Here is a 16,173-nt window from a genome sequence, read left to right as displayed (position 1 = left end):
AAAATCCACAAGAACCTTACATAAAATAACAAAATGAAGTTGCATTCCATTTTAGCTGCACAAAAGATATTCAGATGTTGTGTAGCGTAAGATTGATGAACAAATTATTTCCCTTTCCATATAACCAGGTATTAACAGTTAATAGTGCTTGGATCAGAAATGCACTTTTATAAATTAGAGCAGTGATGGTGAACGTTGCCCTCCCCCGTACACACACGCCCCACCCACACAGCCAATGTGCATGCGCACTCCCCTGCAGCACACACACACAGGCCTCACAACTGATAAAATAAATAAAATACAGTGGTACCTCTACTTAAGTCCTCAGAGAGGGGAGGCATACAAATCTAATTATTATTATTATTATTATTATTATTATTATTATTATTATTATTATTATTATGTTAATGTGTTCTGTGACCAGGTTAAGTAGAAACATTCTTAATTAGAAGCAATTTTTCCCATAGGAATCAATGTAAAAGCAAATAATGCGTGCAAACCCATTAGGAAAGAAATAAAAGCTCGGAATTTGGGTGGGAGGAGGAGGAGGAAGAAGAGTACGAGGAGGACAGTCGATGTGAAAGGAAGAAGGGGAGGGGAGGGGAATCAAAAAAATCCAAAACTTTTAAGGCTTAAAAAAAAGAGGGACTCTGAGCCGTATTGATCCGGCTGGGGCGAAGCACCCCATTTTGCCTTTCCATGCCCAGAAGCTCCGGGAGGCAACCTTACACCGGGTGTATGGGAGGCAGCGCAAAGGAGTCACCACAGCGAAGTGGTTTATTCCCTCTCCAAGTGCCCAGAGAAAGGAAAATGCTTTGTTCGCTCTGGGCTGCCAAAGCCTCCTTAAGCACCACTGAAAGGCTCCTCTGGCAGCCCAGGAAAAGCTCGAGATGGCCGGGATTAAAGGGGGAATGGCAGGAAACTGGCCGGGCCATCATGCCACTCTCAAATTTCCTGGGAAATTTTTCCGGGTTCAGGTTCTTAAGTAGAAAATGGTTTTTAAGTAGAAGCAAAAAAATCTTGAACACCCGGTTCTTATTTAGAAAATTTCTTAAGTAGAGTTACCACTGTATGTCTTTTCTATTTTTTCCCCATATCCATCTTATTTGACAGGTATTTCCAGTTAGCTCCAACTACTACATGATTCAAGAAACAAGGTCCACATTTATCTTCCAGTAATCAAGACTAGATAATCCCACATCCCCTTTTAATTGAAGATTTGCAACAGTTGGAAAGAAAAAAAATATAATTATAGTTTATAATTAAAGGATACTAAGAGTCTTCCCCACTTGAACATTTTTCCTTGTAAAGGATATTAAATGAGCAAAATTAAATAAGAGGGAATCCAAAATCACCACCGTAATCATTTATTATTGTAAATATAGTGTTTTTATCTTTCAGAAACAATTACTATTCACAATAGTAGTAACTTACAACAGCACAAAAGCAATCACACATATTTTGACTCATTTTGCTAAGTAACACTACTTTCTATTAGGGGAGGAAGAGGAAGACTGGTTTTATTAAAGACTTTCTTTTCAAGCTAGACTTTCTTTCCCCTGCAATGACTTTTTTTTAGGTGGTTTCCCACTGACATTTGCAACAGCAGAAATGCATACATTGCAACTTTATTGACTCAACAGGGCCCTTTAATGGTGTGATCGCTGCTTGTGCTCATCTAGTCTATATGTTAAATTGTCCCAGACAACTATGGCTTCAAAACGGTAATAGCTGAGTTTGCAAATTACATTAAACCAAAACCCAAGGAAACCTATTACTCAACTAAATGCACAATATATGAACTCAGCAAAAATATTGTTCCTCAGCCAGGGAAGGAAGACTAGTACTTGAATTCTCAATTAGTCCATATTATGAAACATATTTACTCGCACTGCGATTTATTTTATTTTCAAAAAATATTAAGAAGCTCATTCTTTAATGACAGAATAAACATAAAAATCAATTTTATACATCAAAATAAATATTCTAGAGCCAAAAAGCAGTGATTATTTAGTGTGGTTCCAGATTTCATTTTTTATAATTTGGTTAAAAAAAAGAATCTTGATAGTCAAATCTACCTGTACATGAGAAAATATCCATTTTAATCAGACTGAACAACTTTCTTCCAATGTTGTGCCTCCCAGACTTAGAAGAGGCACAACATTGGAAGAAAGTTGTTCAGCCCAATTAAAATGGATATTTTCTCATGTACAGGTAGATTTGACTATCAAGATTCTTTTTTTTAAACCAAATTATAAAAAACAGGGGTGTCAAACTCAAGGCCCATGAGCCGGATGTGGCCCATAGGATGCTTAAATCTGCCCCACGGGGCTGGCCTGGAAATATCAAAGGACCAGCCCATGGTGCCTCTGTTGACCAAAATTGGACTATGTGGCCTCTATTCGGCCCATTTTTGGCAGGCAGAGTGCTGCTGGAGGCCAAAAATGAGGAGTGAGGAGTGTGCATGCCCCCCCATGCCCCATTTTGGCTGGCAGGGAACTGTAGGAGCCATCTATCCCATCTCCGTCCCCCCCCCCCAGCCCACAGTGAATTACAATGCTGATCCGGTCCTTGAAGAAATCCAATTTGACACTCCTAGTCTAGAAACAAGATCTGAAGATAACAGTTCATATTTCCATGGCTGCTCTCCAACAGTTGATTTTCTAAAACAAATTGCTTCTGACTCTAAAGATTTATATCAGGGCTGTCAAACCCCCAGCCCGTAAGCTGGATGTGTCACTCGCTGGCCACTCCCACGCCCAATTTACTGAAGGGAGAAAAAGTCCTGATACGTCATGTGACACTGCTGTGATGACTTGAATTTGATATTCTTGATCTACATCATTTGTGACCAGTAGCCATAGATTTGCTTTCACCATCTCTTAGTCACCATCTCTTCTAACAGACACACGTTATGTGTATTTATTATACACAGGGTGAATAGGAAGATTCCCCTTCTGTTCTGGTAATATAAGAGGGTAAACACTGGAGATAAAGCTACTACTGCAAATATGTATGTAGTATGGCAGCCTGAAAGCAACAGTGTAGAGAAGTGACTTTGCCGTGACTTTATTTCCAACATATAACTTCCACAGGTTAATCTTCAGCCCCTCTGACGTTATTTCCTTGTTGACAAAGTTGCGAAGATTCAAATTTCACAATAAGATTGCTTTAAAAATCATTGTTCAATTTTGAAGGACTCTAAAAATACTTTCCCTGAGATTCAGCAGACAAGATACACCATTGTAAATTTCATTTTAGTGGCATCGCAAAATGTCAACATTTGGCAAACATTTCTCAGTAGTACATACAAATCGAAAGTGTCCCAGGATGCAATTTCATAGACTCTGAGAAAGAAGGCCAAACTGAACCATACAGCTGACCAATCTCTTACGCCAAACAAAATAGAATCTCAAATGGGGTAAGATTATTTCCTATTTCATTCAAGATTTTTTTAAAAAAAAAACCAATCTGATAAAGTCTTTGTGCTGTAATTAGTAAGAGACTAAATGGAATTAAATTATACTTGGCTGTGCAAAGCGTTCACAGAAGGTAATCTACAGGTGCAAAAATCGAATGTGTAGATTTAGCTACTTGGCTAAATCTCCACATTCTTGGCTCAAAACAGCTGCACAAACTTGGAAAAAGACGGCATGCTTTGTTGCATGTTACAAAGCATCTCTTTCAAACCCTTTGCTCAGTTTAATTGTAGATAAAAGTCACTATAATAATAACTTACAGTAACACAAGTACTAAGTTCAAGACAATGGTCCTGAGACACTTGAGTTAAATATCACAAAAGTTGCCCTACACAATCTTCTGGAAGGAACTTGCATGGGATCTGTGGGAGGCAGGCTGAAAGACCTCTAGTATCTTCCAAATAAGCTTCTACTTCCATTCTCCTGATCCTCTCTCAAGAATTTAAGCTATTTTTGGCCTGGGGTTTTATGAAGAGTGAGAGCTGACATTAACACTGGCATGCTTGATCTGAGCCTGGACATTTCAAGATATCTGTGCCTGGTGTAGTGACGGATGTTATTCCAATCTTCTCAGTTCTATTGAGAGAGGGGAAAGTGGAACAAAAATATATACAGTGGGACCTCTAGATACGAGCTGCTCCACATGCGAGTATTCCAAGTTACGAGCCGCGACGCGAGCGAAATTTCTGTTCGACACCCGAGCTCAAATTCGGGATACGAGCCGAGCTTCCACTAGGTGGCGCAAGAATCTCCTTGCTTCTAGTTATCTCGGCACGAAAAACAAAGTCTAAAGGCATTCGTTCGAGATACGAGTTGATCGACTTACGAGCTCGGGTCTGGAACGAATTAAACTCGTATGTCGAGGTACCACTGTAGTAACAAACTTCCGTGAACATACACGGTTGCAAGTTGCAAGATCATTTGGTTCTTAAGAAAAGGTTTGGCAGAGGGAGGGAGGTGGAGAGGCCAAACGTCCTTCTCAAGTGCCAGCCAACAATTGGAAGACAAAAAAAATAAATAACCTCAGTTTCCACACGTGGATTAGTCGCTAATGGAAACAAGAGAAGTTGCCCTTGTAGTGAATTCGAAGAGACTTTGCTTAAACTCACAAACACTCTTTCAGCATAACTGAAAGACAGCATGTAGGAATTGGGGGATGCATGTTGGGTTTTCAAAAATAAATAAATAAATCTGCTCTGTCCTCCATGAGTTGAAACTTTTCCTGCGAGGCTGCAATCCCACTTATCTCAGTGAATGGATAAAGGAGCACTGGGATCAAGAGTTTCGGAAGGAAAAGACCAAGTAAAGACAGCCGTTCCCATCCTGTCGTGGTGTAAAAACCAGTAATCCAAGTTGGGACGTTTCTCCATAGGACAAAATCCATTTTGTGCCTGCATTGCTTCAAGTCCGATTCAGCCCTCTGCGCTGCACTGGACTCTCTGCTTAAAGGTTTGCTTTGTAGGCATCCTTTCGTAGTCGCACTCCCTTCAGTACCCGCGCCCGGAAAGTGTCCCAGTCCTCATCTCTTTGACGCTGGAGACCCATGGATTCCTGAATCTCCTGGCAGTGAGTCCGTAAGAAAGGATTATACCGCTTTTCTTCCCCAATGGTAGAAGGACACTGTGGGGGACAGAGAATGAGTGGGTTACTTACCCTGAATTGGGGTGGGGGTGATCAGTAGCAGATACTTTGCAGAAGGTAAGGAAGATAACCATGATAGAAACATGCAAGAATTATTATCTAAACAAAAGGGAATTTTTTAAAAGACATATCTCCATGATTCATTGGAATATAAGAAGGAAAGGGGGGTACAGCAGACCTGGTCATTTTATAGCCGACGGGCCACAATCTCAACTCAAAGGCTGTTCCTGTCTAGTCCATAATTTTGGCGGGGCCTAAGGGAAGAGCCTTCTCTGTGGGGGGCCCAGCCCTCTGGAATCAGCTACCCCTGGAGATTCGCACTGCTCCCACCCTCCCTGCCTTCCGTAAGAGTCTGAAGACTCACCTATGTCACCAGGCCTGGGGCAATTAGGTCTCAGCCCCCAGCCAATGAAATGAGATATATGTTGTATGATTGAACTGGTATTACTATTTTTAAATACTGGATTGTTAGATTGTAATTTTAAATTTAATTAGATTTGCAGTTGTACTGTATTGTTATATTATATGCTGTGAGTCGCCCCGAGTCCTCAGAGAAAGGCGGCATACAAATCTAATACATAAATAAAAAGTGGTGAATAGCAGAACGTCGGCATCCGAACAGTGAAGGGCTGCCTGTTGCCGGCACTCCTGGTGATGGGCACATCCGGTGTGCATGCACTTGCATATCGGCATGAGATTTGGCTTCTACGCATATGCAGGAAGCTAAATCCCGCGTGAGGATGCTCGTGCATGAGATATTTCACTGATTTTAGGCAATTTCTTTGCTTCCCTGCATGCACAGAAGCAGAATCTCGCACGCATGCGCACATGTGCGCACTGAAGTCATGCAGCTGCGTGCGCATCGTGATATTCACTAACACATTATAGTGTGGCCCGTACTGGGTGCAGTTCACTACTCCATCAGAAGCAGTGGCATCAAGGGTGGAAAAGACTTCGCTGCCCATAATGGTCCCCGTTTCCCATGTGGCTCTTTGGAATAATTAATTGCCTGGAGTAACAGCATAACTAGACATGCAACATTCAGCTGATAAAATGGTAAATAATAAATAATAAAACATGACTTTTTCAAAGCTGCTCTGAACTGATGACTGTGTTGCCTCTAATCTATTAAATGGTCCTATTAAGGACTGCTCTGTTTAGTGACCATTCAAAGTTACAAAGCCACTGAAAAGCTTTCTTTCTTTCTTCCTTCCTTCCTTCCTTTTCTATGGCGCCGTTCTCGAAGTGACTCAGGGCAGCGTACAACATTGTAAATACTGCAATATATATGAGAAATCTAATTATTTAAAAACATAGGCAAAATTAGTAAAAATCAAAAAAGACCTTATACAATCATCCACATTCATTCAATTTAGTCATTCATGTTGGCCGGGGACAATCTTGTAACTCATGGTCCCCATGCCCGCTGGCAGAGGTAGGTCTTCAAAGCTTTACGAAAGACCAGGAGGGAGGGGGCAGGATATCTCTGGAGGAAGTTCATTACAGAGGGCTGGGGCCGCCACCGAGAAGGCTCTTCCCCTAGCCCCGCCAGTTGACATTGTCTGGGAAGGCCAACTCTGTGGGACCTAACTGGCCACTGGGCTGCATAAGGCAGAAGATTGATTATTGATTGATGAATTATCATCAATTCTCATGTGTAGGACTACGGTAGTGTCTCCACAGTTACAGGATCAAAGAATTGGACACTTCGCAAACGGTGGGTGTTTCTGACCAACGCATGCCGTGATCATATGAACGCAGTACGATCATATGATTCAGTTTTCAATAAGTAGAGTCAGCCAGCAGTGAAACTGCAAGTGTGGAGTATATGTGTGTCAGATGATGTCTCGCTTAATGACGGTCACCTACTTAACAGTCCAAGTGGGAGTGATGTGATATAAGCCTGTCATGCTGATCTACAGTTTAATGATCTGAGTTGCTTGTCCCAACTGTGTTCTTTAAATGAGGATTATCTGAGTGTACGAATCCCAGCGTCCGGTTAGGTCTCACAGAGTCGCCCTTCTCCAGGTCCCGTCAACTAGACAAGCTCACTTGGTGGGCCCTAGAGGAAGAGCCTTCTCTGTGGGGACCCCGGCCCTCTGGAATCAACTCCCCCCCAGAGATTTGTACTACCCCAACCCTCCTTGCCATTCATAAGAATTTGAAAATGTATTTATGCCACCAGGCTTGGGGTCATTAATCCCCAGTCTCTGGCCAGTGAATGTATAAGATGTTGTAGCGTGTATTTGAATATTTGATTTTTAAATGTTTTAGCTTTTAAAAATATTTTAAATTAATTATTTATGTTAATTGGATTTGGATGTGTTTTATATATTGTGTTTTTTACTGAAATGTTGTGAGCCGCCCCAAGTCCATGGAGAGGGGTGGCAAATGAATGAATGTATTAATGAACGAACGAACGAACGAACGAACGAACTAACTAACTAACTAACTAACTAACTAACTAACTAAGTAACTAACTAACTAACTAACTAACTAACTAACTAACTAAAGGGGGAAAAGGGAAAACATACACACACATGCTGGAAGTTTTTCATTCTTAAAGAAATTATGAACCGCAATGGCTTCCCACCTTCCTCCACCCCAGGTTTTCTTTGGGGTGACGGATGGATTCCCTGCCACAAGAGAAACCACCCCATGCATGCAAATAGAGCCGTTCCTTACCGTGCTTCTCTTTTCAAGACGCTGTTGGTTCACCCACTGGAGCTTCTGTTTCAGACAGGGGTTTTCTGCCTCCAGAAGGCTTGCAAACATTAAGCATTCAAGCGAATACTCATGCCCTAAAGAAAGAGGACGAACAGTCAAATACAGTGTAATCATCCAGGGCCTCCCAACATCTTTGCTACTTCTGTATTTTAAGCTGCTTAATTTCTTGATTCCCAAACAGCGTTTTTTTCTTTGAGAATCACACAGACCGCTAGTAGAATCCTCGGGACAACCTCAAGTGGTCCAATCTCATTTCAGAAACATCACTAGATCAATGATGAAGTGAAATTTCACGCAAGGATGCTTGTGCGCGCAGGTTTTTCCCTATTTTCGGTGGTTTTTTGCTTCTGCGCAAAAAATCTCACCCGATATTTTGCTTGCGGCGCATGTGTAGAAGCTGAATCTTGCACCGATGCGGCACGCCCGCAATGGTCTCGGAGAGTGCACTGAAAGCACCAAAGAGATTTTTTGCGCAGAAGCAAAAAAACACCTAAAGTAGGCAAAACCTCTCGCGCGCAAGTGTCCTTACGCAAGATTTTGCGGAAATCTTGTGTCGCATGCGCAGAAGCAGAATCTCACACAGGGGTGCGCGTGCACACACATCAGGGATGTGAATCTGCGTGCACATCCTGAGTTTTACTACCATACTACTGTGTGGCCCTGTATTGGGTGCAGCCCAACACTGACTCCAAAGGGGATTAAGAAACATAGTAACATAGAAGACTGACGGCAGAAAAAGACCATCTAGCCTGCCCTGATACTATTTCCTGTATTTTTATCTTAGGGTGGATATATGTTTATCCCAGGCATGTTTAAATTCAGTTACTGTGGATTTACCAACCATGTCTGCTGGAAGTTTGTTCCAAGCATCTACTCATGTTGCTTTTGATCTTTCCCCCAACTAATTAAGAATGTAGTTTTTTATTTTAAGTTTAGAAAATGGAAAAAAACAGGAAGGAAGTTGAAACACACACACACACACACACACACACACAAAGTGAGGCATGGTCTACCTGGCCAAAGCAGGGTATCTTCAGCCAACTCAGCTGCTATGTCCAATGAAGCCAGCATTGTTTCTGGTGTGCCTTCAAAAATCCGACCTAGAGAGCACAAGGAACAAATTCATTCAATGAAGGAGTAGATGAGAGCCACTTCGCTGCCTATATTTCCAATGTGCACGGTTGGTTTCCTCTTTAAATACTGTATCTACTGATGCCTTTCCTCCCCTTAAATTTGTTCCCACCTTCAAACAAAGCCGCTACATAACTTCAGATAGGAGAGTCCATTGTTCCATATTTTAGGCATTGAGAAGCTATTGTAGATACTTGCAGAGGTGTCTGCTGCCCTCCAATGGCTTACAGAGGCAATATTCCCACTGGGGAAGCAATGGCAATAGCACTTAGACCAGTGGTCCCCAAACTACGGCCCACGGGCCGCATGCGGCCCACTGAGGACATTTAACCAGCCCACGGGTGAGTGACAGGAGCACAGGTACATACTTTTCTTTTAATTAAATTCTCTCCTTAATGTTCCTTCAAAAAGTACAACACCAATTATATTTCTAACTTATTAATCATTATGCCAAAGTGCTTCCTTCTTTCTTTATACATTTTTCTATAAACCAATCAGATGTTAACAAAAGAAAATTTAAAACCAAACATAAACATATATGAATTTCAGATTTCTTCCCCCCCCCTCTAAATAGTACGTTCCCATTTTGTTTTTTACTTTAAAATAAGGTATGTGCAGTGTGCATAGGGATTTGTTCATAGTTTTTTTTTAATAGTCCGCCCCTACAACAGTTCGAGGGACAATGAACTGGCCCCCTGTGTAAAAAGTTTGGGGACGCCTGACTTAGACTTATCGTATTTTTCAGAGTATAAGATGCACCTTTTTACCCTCCAAAAGAGGGTGAAAACTTGGGTATGTCTTATACACTGAATGAAGCATCACCCAGCCACCCCCACCCTTTGGCCTCTGCCTCCCAGCAATTTACCTCTTTGCAGCAAACACAACAGAGCTTATTAAGCTAAGCAACTCATTATCAGCTTCCGGACTCTCAGCTGATTTGAGGCTGGGCCACCTGCTAAACTGAAAGTGAAACTAGCTGCAAGGAGGCAAATTGCTGGGAGAGAGAGGCAGATTTTTATTTTCTGCTGAACTGGATGCAATGAGGTAAGTCAATAGTTTATAAATGTTTGTAGAATGCTCAAATTATTAGACTTATTTTTAAAGACTGCTTTATTATTGTTTTAGACAACAAAATGAAGATGCTTTTTAAAATAAATGCTTGATCTCAAGAGGCTCAGTCGTATTGTATCTTCTTTTAAATAGCAGAGAATAATTATACTTCCAAAAAGCCGCATCCATTTTAAAGATCTGTAAAGGTATAATCTGAAATGTAACAGTGTCCTGTTTTAGTATTAAGATAAGGCAGCTGAGCTAAACCGTGACTTAGTCATGTTTGGAGTAGATCTATTTAAATAATTGGGACGAGTTAGTATGACTATATTTAAGAAAACATTCTGGCATTAATATAGTGCCATAATATACATTTATCCAATTCTTTGCTATTTCTATGGGCCAGGCACACATTCACAGAAATACACAGCAAATGGTGTATATCATCTGTACTCTTTGCTGTTTGCTGGGAGGCAAATTGCTGGAAGGCAGAGGCAGATTTTTTTCCCCTTGTTTTCCCCAAAACTAAGGTATGTCTTATACTTCGGTGCATATTATACTCCAAAAAATACGGTATATACTGCTTTACAGGGCTTTATAGCCCTCTCTAAGTGATGTCCAGAATCAGCATATTGCCACAAACAATTTGGGTCCTCATTTTACCAACCTTGGAAGGATGAAGGGCTGAGTCAACCTTGAGCCTGGTGAAATTTGAACTGCCAGATTGCAGGCAGTCAGCAGAAATAGCCTGCAGTACTGCACTCTAACCACTGTACCACAACAGCTCATAATTCATGAGGAAAGAATTCATGAGGCTGAGCCTGCAATACGAAGAGGCCAAGTTGGTTTCCTCCTTCAACTTACCACAGCCAGAGAGGAAGAGGAGGTCTCCCGAGAAAAGAGAGCTGGGACCTTCAAATGGCTCCCCATCCAAGACATAGACCATGTGCCCTACAGTGTGACCTGGAGTAAAGAGGGCCTTGAAGTTCAGGCGCCCAATCACTATAGTCTCCTTATCCGTGAGGGGACTGAAAAGGAAAAGCATGTTTATGGTCACAAGCTGAAAGGGACATCGGAGAGCCAATGCCGAGTCATCTTATAATATTTGGATGGACACAAAACAATAAGGTGAGTCGTCTTATAATATTTAGACGAACAGGAGAGGAGGGCCATCATTCTCCATCACTCTATTATCTCTCTAATGCAATCTCCAAAATATTTCTGAGAAGGGGATTTGTCTTCACACTTTAAATCCAACATGTTTCATACCCACCTTCACCAAAGGGGAGCAGAAATCAAAGATCACTTACTCTGTCAGTTCGGGAATGTCATCAAAGCTGCTTCCGAAGACTCTGCAGGAGCCATACCATCGTCGCAGGGTTGTGTTGCCTCCGCTGTGATCCCTAACAGAGCAGACACATTTAACTATGGAAGCACCAAATGCCCATCTTAATACTCACTTCCATCGTGATTGCAATAATAATAATAATAATAATAATAATAATAATAATAATAATAATTATTATTATTATTATTATTATTATTATTTTCTTCTTCTTCTTCTTCTTCTTCTTATTATTATTATTATTATTATTATTATTATTATTATTATCATTATTTATTAGATTTGTATGTCACCCCTCTCCGAGGACTTGGAGCAATGCCACGTCAACAGGCATATTCTCCAATAAAACCTGCTAGACTGCAGGAGTGTCAAACTCAATATTACTGGGGGGTCACATCAAGGTTGTTTGACCTGGGGGGAGGGAGGGAGGGAGGGAGGGAGGGAAGGGGCGTGGCCAGCTTGATGTCATTTGTGCCTGTGGTGGCCCGAGTGCTCTGCTAGCAAAATCGGGTTCCCAATCTCCATTTTCGACTGGGAGGGGCTCTTGCCACCCTCTGCCAATGAAAATGGATCTCGGGAGATGTGTGTGCGGCCCTCCCGAACTCCATTTTTGTGGCAGAGGCATCCCGGGTCATCCTTTGCTGTTCCCATGGTGGCCCTGCGGGTCAGATCTAAGCACCCCGCAGGCCAGATTCGACCCACGGGCCTTGAGCTTGACACCTTGTCTTCCAAGCCAAAGGTTAATTTTTTCACATGCACACATTTGTCCTAATCCCACTTAACTGATAGGCAACAACACTTTTCTGCTAAGATTTTACTCAGTATGCCCACATTTCAAAGGTTTCCCGATATTCCCCCTTGTCTGCAACCCATCAAGAAAAGGGGAAAAAGAAATCCCTTACCAATGTTTGTGAGTACACAGGATAGCTTCCAGTGTCACTTTCTCTTCCCGAATCACTCTCTGTGTGGCAGAAACAAACAACAAAAAAGGAATTCAAGCACTGTTCTGATGCGACTATATACATATATTTTTTCCTGGCTTGAATGTAGATCTAGGTAAAGCATCTAACAAAGCAGGTGCATGGTGGGAGTTTGCTCCAGGGGGACTCCCACATCATCATCTTTTAAAGAAGATGAAGAGGGAAAAAAGGATTGCATTATTTTACAGATGAAATAGCACACCTTTTGCGTTCTTGGGGCCACGCAGTTTCCTTTTATGGACATGGGCCATTGAAGGGTGAGAGATACGCTAACTGCAAGCGACCTTAACAAACATGGTAGGATTTTTCATTGTTAAATGATTTTCTCCATTACAGAAAGTAAATATAATTGTAAAATTACAGGGTTCCAACTAATTCCCATATATTGCCAATACTACTAATAATACTAATACTAAATACTTTTGAAAGGCTTTAAAAACACGGCTTTGCCAGCAGGCGTGGGTCCATTGAGCAACAGCACTCTGCCAGTAGTAACGAATGAGTGATGCCAGTAGTAATGTGTGAGGGATGGATGAATGTTTTTTATTTGCGGTTTAAAATTTTGTATCTCTGTTTTATTTCCATCTCCATCTGGAGAAGGGCAGCCTATAAATTTAAGTAATAAACAAACAAATAAATAATATTCTTCATCATCATCATTTTCTTAGAACAATGATTGGAGAAGGTTTGAGACAAAAAATAAATAAATGGAGAAGTCTTCTATCCATTCTTCTCTGAGGATTATTTTCAGAGTATTTATGTTTTCAGGAGAAAAGGCGGATTAGGAAAAAAAGGGAGAAGGTACAGAGAGAGCTTGATGTCCACATTGACAGGGCAGAACGAAGCTACAAGAAATGATCCCTACGAGAAGGCCACCATAAAGAAGAGACATACGGTGGGATCCTTGGTGCTTGGTCTCCCAGCTTTGTTGTTCTCCTGCAGATAATCCATTGTCCTGAACTGATGTTACTCACTTTAGATAATGAAATATCTGGAAAGAAACATATAAGCACAGAGAGCACCAAAGGACTCCTCATTTCAATTTTAAGCTACAAATATGTTCCTCTATCAGAATAGAGGTCTATCTCTTACCATGTTGCAGGAGAGAATCAGGGCAAACGAGCAACATACAGGGGGGTGGACAACAAAATGGAAACACTTGACATTTTGGCATCGTAATGTTTGAACATGTTCAAATCAATCAAAACTTGACATTTAAAAAAAAATCTGTTATTTGATATGGTTTTTTTAAAACTATCTCTTTTTTTACAGAAATTTAAGGAAATTGGTTATAACCTTCTAGAAATGGCAGACCTCTCAGACTTTCAAAGAGGCCAAATTGTTGGTGCTTGAATGGCAGGCGCTAGTGTAACAGAAAGTGCCCGAATATTTGGCGTTTCAAGAGGTAGTGTCTCAAAAGTAAGGACTGCTTTTGAAAGAGAAGGGAAAACATCCTCAGCCAAGCACAGGTATGGTCGAAAGTCGAAGTTGTCTGAGAGAGACCATCGGACTCTAAAGTGAATTGTTAGAGCGGATCGCAAGACCACAGCTTCTAAAATCACTGCAGAGCTCAATAGACTCGTACAGAACCCAGTTTCCACAAAAACTGTTGGAAGGGAGCTTCACAAATCTGGATTCCACGGAAGAGCTGCAAGGTGTTTCCATTTTCTTGTCCACCTCTGTATATCACAAGGGATCCAGAGTTTTGCTCTCTCTCTCTTTCTCCGCTTCTGCTTTTGTAAAAAAACCAGAGTGACGGAGCTAGAAAGGGGGGGAGTGTTTAGTGGTGCCGGAGAGGTTTTATATTCAAATTGCAGTTCCACAGCTATTTTCAGATCTGTATCCTTCCTCTGACAGTTGATAAAAGTAATGGTGGTGGGGAAGAGGAAGATGTGGTTTTCATCCAAAAGCAGTCAAGAGGAAAAGGTCAAAGCAGCCTTAGGTCCAATGCTTTGTGGTGGATTGTCCATGTTCATGCACGCGCGCACAGCCTATATTTATGTCGGGAAAGGAAAAAGTTGAGAAGTGAACCACTTAAGATTGCCCACATTCTGCTGCGTTGTGTAAAGAGGGCCTAAGGTGGGGGAAGAAGAGAAAGGGGTGGAGGGGGGAAGCAAGAGCCTTTTGGACAGGGATATGGTGGTCAGGACAGTAAATTCATATAAACGCGATTGCTCCACCTGCACAAGATCACACTTGACTGCTGTTTAATTGCCCCTGCCAAATATTACCAGTTGTTGAAGTTTCTGATTTAGCAGGCTAATTTCCTTGCCTACTGGTCCTAGAACAGTGGGAACTGAGACATCTTCCCCAGGCCTATATAGTTTATGTATGGTATGTTGTGTGTGTGTGTCTTTTTAAATTATGTGTTTTTAGATTTTTAAATATTAGATTTGTATTGTACACTGTTTTTTACTATTGTTGTGAGCCGCCCCGAGTCTACGGAGAGGGGCGGCATACAAATTTAATAAATAATAATAAAATAATAATTATTATACTTTTAACATTAATCTCATAAGGAATGTTATTGATTTCTGTGCCAGAAACCATTACAAAAATGCCCTAAGATGACCTTCTGGTTTGATTTAATAGCATTTATTTTTTAACACATAAGAGTAATTAACTGCCCTTATTACACTAGGCAGTTACTTCATCTTCATGTCTGAAAACTATTCACTTTACTTAGATATCGCCTTTCCTTTTTAAAGAACCAGAGCAGTGTAGTAAACACTGCCTCACAGTACAGCAGCTAAACCTTCTAAATATCTGAATGAGCAGATGTTTTTTTTCCTGTTATCTACATGAGAACGACCAGCATTTTAGAGGGAGCGGATTGCATATTGTGCTGTGCTGCTGAGAACACCCTATCACAAATCTACAGACACTGCATCAATTCAGTCATGCAAGTATTATCCTGAGTTCAATAAGCTATGTTCTTTTAGTCTAGGAAAACATGGATTCAAGCTAAAACCTTGACATGATGGGCACCCTTGGGAGTGGGATCGAATAAAGGAAGCTCTTGTGAAATAATAATAGCAACAGAGTTGGAAGGGACCTTGGAGGTCTTCTAGTCCAACCTCCTGCTTAGGCAGGAAACCCTACACTACTTCAGACAGATGGTTATCCAACATCTTCTTAAAAACTTGGAGCATTCACAACTTCTGGAGGCAAGCTGTTCCACTGATTAATTGTTCTAACTGTCAGGAAATTGCTCCTTAGTTCTAAGTTGCTTCTCTCCTTACTCAGCTTCCACCCATTGCTTCTTGTTCTACCCTCAAGTGCTCTGGAGAATAGGTTGACTCCCTCTTTGTGGCAACCCTTGAGATATTGGAACACTGCTATCATGTCTCTTCTGGTCCTTCTTTTCATTAAACTAGCCAATCCCCAGTTCTTGCAACCGTTCTTCATATGTTTTAGCCTCTAATCCCCTAATCATCTTTGTCGCTCTTCTCTGCCCCTTTTCTAAAGTCTCGACATCTTTTTTGCATTGTGAGACCAAAACTAAATGCAGTATTCCAAGTGTGACCTTACCAAGGCATTATATAGTGGTATTAACATTTCACGTACAAATATACAAATATGAACCCACTCTTTCAAAAGGAAGGGATTTCAATTTATTTATTTATTTATTGGATTTGTATGCCGCCCCTCTCCGCAGACTCGGGGCGGCTAACAACAGTAATAAAACAGCATATAATAATAATAATCCAATACTAAAAACAGTTAAAAACCCTTATTATAAAATCAAACATACATACAGGCATACCATGCATAAAATTGTAAAGGTCTAGGGGGAAAGAGTATCTCAGTTCCCCCATGC

The 16,173-nt window shown here is 41.2% G+C and overlaps 1 protein-coding gene across 1 annotated transcript in view; it reads right to left on the bottom strand.

Annotated features, from left to right (window-relative positions):
* Window positions 1–1,351: 1,351 nt before the first annotated feature.
* Window positions 1,352–16,173, bottom strand: part of LOC139154631 (probable hydrolase PNKD) — a 46,842-nt gene continuing 32,020 nt past the window's right edge. The window contains exons 4-9 of the mRNA XM_070729464.1: window positions 12,276–12,334; window positions 11,339–11,431; window positions 10,893–11,056; window positions 8,861–8,947; window positions 7,806–7,921; window positions 1,352–5,099 (exon numbers count right to left, since the gene is read on the bottom strand). Coding sequence (XP_070585565.1) covers window positions 4,923–5,099; window positions 7,806–7,921; window positions 8,861–8,947; window positions 10,893–11,056; window positions 11,339–11,431; window positions 12,276–12,334 — 696 coding nt within the window. The 3' untranslated portion in view covers window positions 1,352–4,922. The remainder of the gene's footprint in view (window positions 5,100–7,805; window positions 7,922–8,860; window positions 8,948–10,892; window positions 11,057–11,338; window positions 11,432–12,275; window positions 12,335–16,173) is intronic.

This window comes from Erythrolamprus reginae, chromosome 1 (genome assembly GCF_031021105.1).
Source record: "Erythrolamprus reginae isolate rEryReg1 chromosome 1, rEryReg1.hap1, whole genome shotgun sequence".
NCBI classification, from domain to species: Eukaryota; Metazoa; Chordata; class Lepidosauria; order Squamata; family Dipsadidae; genus Erythrolamprus; species Erythrolamprus reginae.
Note: the sequence above shows the minus strand (reverse complement) of the source record. Positions and strands in the feature narration are given on the sequence as shown.